At 43.4% G+C, this 3,649-nt stretch overlaps 1 protein-coding gene across 1 annotated transcript in view; it reads left to right on the forward strand.

The window, feature by feature from the left end:
• PPP1R36 (protein phosphatase 1, regulatory subunit 36) overlaps positions 1–3,649 on the forward strand; it is a 46,560-nt gene that overhangs the window by 14,759 nt on the left and 28,152 nt on the right. Inside the window, 1 exon segment of the mRNA XM_006903763.1 lies at positions 3,054–3,140. Coding sequence (XP_006903825.1) covers positions 3,054–3,140 — 87 coding nt within the window.

The raw sequence follows: 3,649 nt of genomic DNA on the forward strand, positions 1-3,649 counted from the left end.
TTCAACAGAACAAAATATGTGGTGCATTTAGGAAGTCGGTCCTCTTGTGCATGCTGCCACTGTTAAGGTCATCAGACTCTCAGTGACTTTCAGCAATCCATTCTATAGGTAATCGTCTTTGGCCTGTCCAAGGAAACCCAAACCTGCAGATGGCGGGCATGCATCCCATCCCCCACGTCCTATGCAGGTGGCCAGCGGGGCGCACGCCCCCCCACCCAGCGCGGGAGGCGTGCAGCTCCCCCCAGCACGGGTGGTCATTGGGGGCGCACCCCTCCCACCCTGCTGCACGGGCGCTCAGCTGGTGTGCGGCCCCTCTTGTGCGTGTGGCCGGTGGGCGCCTGCTTCCCCCACAGCTGCCATCCTGGCTCCAAGAATTCTCTCCAGACCAAGTCCACCTTGCGGCAGTGTGGTGGCTTCGCTGTACCAGTCTTGAGGAGGGCCAGTGCCCAGCATCCATCCTGGGTAAGGGAATCCATTGGTTCCGGCTGTGGAAGCCTTATGGAGCTGCAGCAGCTGTGTGGCGCAGCGTGGGCTCTGCAAGGGGTGGGGGTTGGGAGCCATAAGACTCACCCATTTCTCCTTGGGAATCCTTGAATTCCTGTTGTTGAGCCTCGATCTTCACTGAGGGCCAGTCATCTACTATTTAAGTGTTCAATTATCAATAAGCTGAAATCTGTGAAAGGCCATAATGGCCCTGCTTTAAGTGGTTCGCTGCTCCCGCAGCTCACCACACTGTCTCTGCCTCTGCTGCCATCTTGGATCTCCGCTATCTATCTTTAAAGAAGTATTCCTTTAATGAAGTTGGAAGGTGGGGTGTGGAAATGTTTATATTACTCAGTGTTGGATTCCACAGTAAGCAAGATAAGCATAGTTTACTTGTGCTTGCTTATTAACTTTTTCACTTCTAAGATTTTGATTCTATAGACAGAGCTGGCATCTGTTTGTCTCCAGCCCTACAGCGCATTCCTATAGAATCTCTGACAGGGAAGGAGAATCCAGTAAACTAGGTGATCAGGGGCTTACTTATGCCTGCATTAAGTGTAACAGAGAGGCATTTTGGTTAGAGTCTGTTTCTGGTAACACAGAGACGTTTAACTTTGGATAGAGTCTGTGTCTGGTTCATAATATCAGCATGGCATTGTTTGTTGTTACGTGTCATTGATAGAAAGTGGCACTGATTCAAAATGACCAAACCTGTGAACAACAGAATAAAACCTTGCCCAATCCCATGCCATCCTCACAATCTGCTGTGTCTTAAGCCCTTTGTGGCAATCACTGTGTCCATCATCTTACTGAGTATGTGTTCCCTCTTTTGCTGACCCTAAACTTCTCCAAGCATGATGTTCTATCCCAGGGGCTAGCCCCTCCTCATAATGTGTTCAAAATACGTGAGACAAAGTCTCACCACCCTCACTTCTAAGAAGCACTCTGGCATTATTTTAAGCAAAAAAGAAAAGCCATACTCGCCTCCTTTCCTGCACCACAGATTATAAAGTTTATTTGGCAGATACCACCTTTCTCCCAGAAAATAAGTACTTTCTACGGAGGAGAAGAGACACACAGGCTGCTAGTTTTTGAAAGCCTTTTTATCTTTCTCTGTTAGCATTGGCTGATACACCTGAGAGTGTGTTAATTGGTTTTAATCAGATGTCATCTCACATATTCAGTGTCAGAGCAGAGCCTGACATATGGTAGGCTCTCAGTATCCATTTGGTTTTTACTTAATTGTGGTCTCTCAGGGAACTCTGGTGGCCTGGTGGTAAGGAGCTACACTGCCAACTTGAAGGCAGATGAATCAGATCCACCATCTGCTCCATGGAAGAAAATTGGGCAGTCTCCTCTCATGCAATTTACTGCCTCTGAAAACCCATTGGAAGGTCAGCTATGGCTCTGTTCTCACTCAGCAGTATACAACAAAAATTAGGATCATGACTGCTTAGGGATGTTTGTTGTTACTGCTTAGTAATGACCGTGGTTGTTACTGCTTAGTAATGACCGTGGCATTTAAGAAGCGCTGCCTTACATAATATGATCCTAAAGCCTTGTTGAAGATGGTTAAGTCTTTAGAAGAGCCCGTAGCAGTGAATATAGAGATGGTTGCTCAGGAGGAAGAATTACATGCTGGTTAGCCACGTGGCTGTGTGCAGTTGGAGATTCTGGACACCAGTCCTGGCTTTACCCCATGCTAAATGGTCTCAGACAGGTGACTTACTCTCTTTCTAGGCTTTAATTTTTCTCATTTCTAAAAATGGCAATGCTAATAATACTTTCCTCCCAGAGTTACTCTAATGATTAAAGGAGATTGTGCTAAAAGCACTTAGCACACAGTCAGTACTCAGTAAAAAAAAAATCCTTCCAAAGTGATCTCAAGCTGTGAGTTTTTGGTAAGGTTACTGTAACAGTTCCAAACAGAAATATTTTCTGTGTGTTAGTATTCTGGAGACTGTTGATGGTAAGAGACTGAATATAAAATTGAATTTTTAATCTTTTCCTAGGACTACCAGGTGTAAATGCAGAATTTGAATACTGCTATGCCTCACATTCTCTTTATTCCCCCCCCCCCCCCCTTCTTTTTTCCCCCCCCCCCCCAATTCTCTTTAGACTCCAATTATGCCATCGGGTTGGAATATTCTAAGAATTGTAAACTGTGGGAGCTCTGGTGGCCTAGTGGCAAGAAGCTGCACTGCAATCCCAGACGTGCACAGTTCGAACCCCCCAGATGAAATGCTGGAGAAGGAAGGACAATCTCCTCCTGTACCAATCAGATCGGATTTGATGGTACACACACAAAAAATAAGAAAAGAAAAAAAAATAATTGTAAATTGCATGGGAGGAGATTGCCCGCTTTTCTCCTGCAGAGCTGCTGGTTATTCAAACCGTTAGAAATGTGTGGCCTTTGAGTTAGCAGTGCAACTTCTTACAGACTCTGCCATCCGAGCTCCCCTACAATAATATGTGGTACTCCTAGGATTAAGTAAATTGTAATACTGCTAATCTTAATTATATTCCCTTGGGGAAAGGTTATAATCTTAATATTCTTACTTCTTTTTCAGTTTTACACAAGCAGTTGAGCTCAAGGAAAGGGGAAAGAAAGGCAAAGCAGTTCATTTTACTGAAACTGATGGTCCAGCTTCTGACAGGTAACTGGACTCCCTAGTCGTACCAGTGTTGTTGAGTGTAATGCTCTGAAAAATGCCTTACGTCTCTACATAACTCAAGAAAACATCATTCCCATCCCGTCATCCTAGGTTTGATGCATATTCCCATCAAGGACAGAACACTATCTCAGATCCTGAAGAGTTAAATTCCCTACAAGTATAAATTGCTGTTATTTGAAAATAAGCAAATTTTCAAATTTTTAAAAAGTCTGAAAATAGTGGTTACACCATGAATGATGGTTTACATTATCTGTTTTGAGTAAAATTGGTATTTACATTTTATGTCAATGTACATTTTTCCTGCCCTTAGCATAATTGTTTAAAGATAAAAAAATAATAATAATAAACAATGTTTAATGAAATGTATTCTGAAATGATCTTTCAGTAAAAGAAACCCACCCCTGACACTTAGTCCTTCATGTCATTGCTGATGGCCACCCAGTAGATTTTTTTTCTCTAGAATTATATTTTATTAATTTTCATAAACATTT

The sequence above is a fragment of the Elephantulus edwardii genome, unplaced genomic scaffold, assembly GCF_000299155.1.
Source record: "Elephantulus edwardii isolate Elephantulus edwardi_28Jun2011 unplaced genomic scaffold, EleEdw1.0 scaffold00104, whole genome shotgun sequence".
Lineage (NCBI taxonomy): Eukaryota > Metazoa > Chordata > Mammalia > Macroscelidea > Macroscelididae > Elephantulus > Elephantulus edwardii.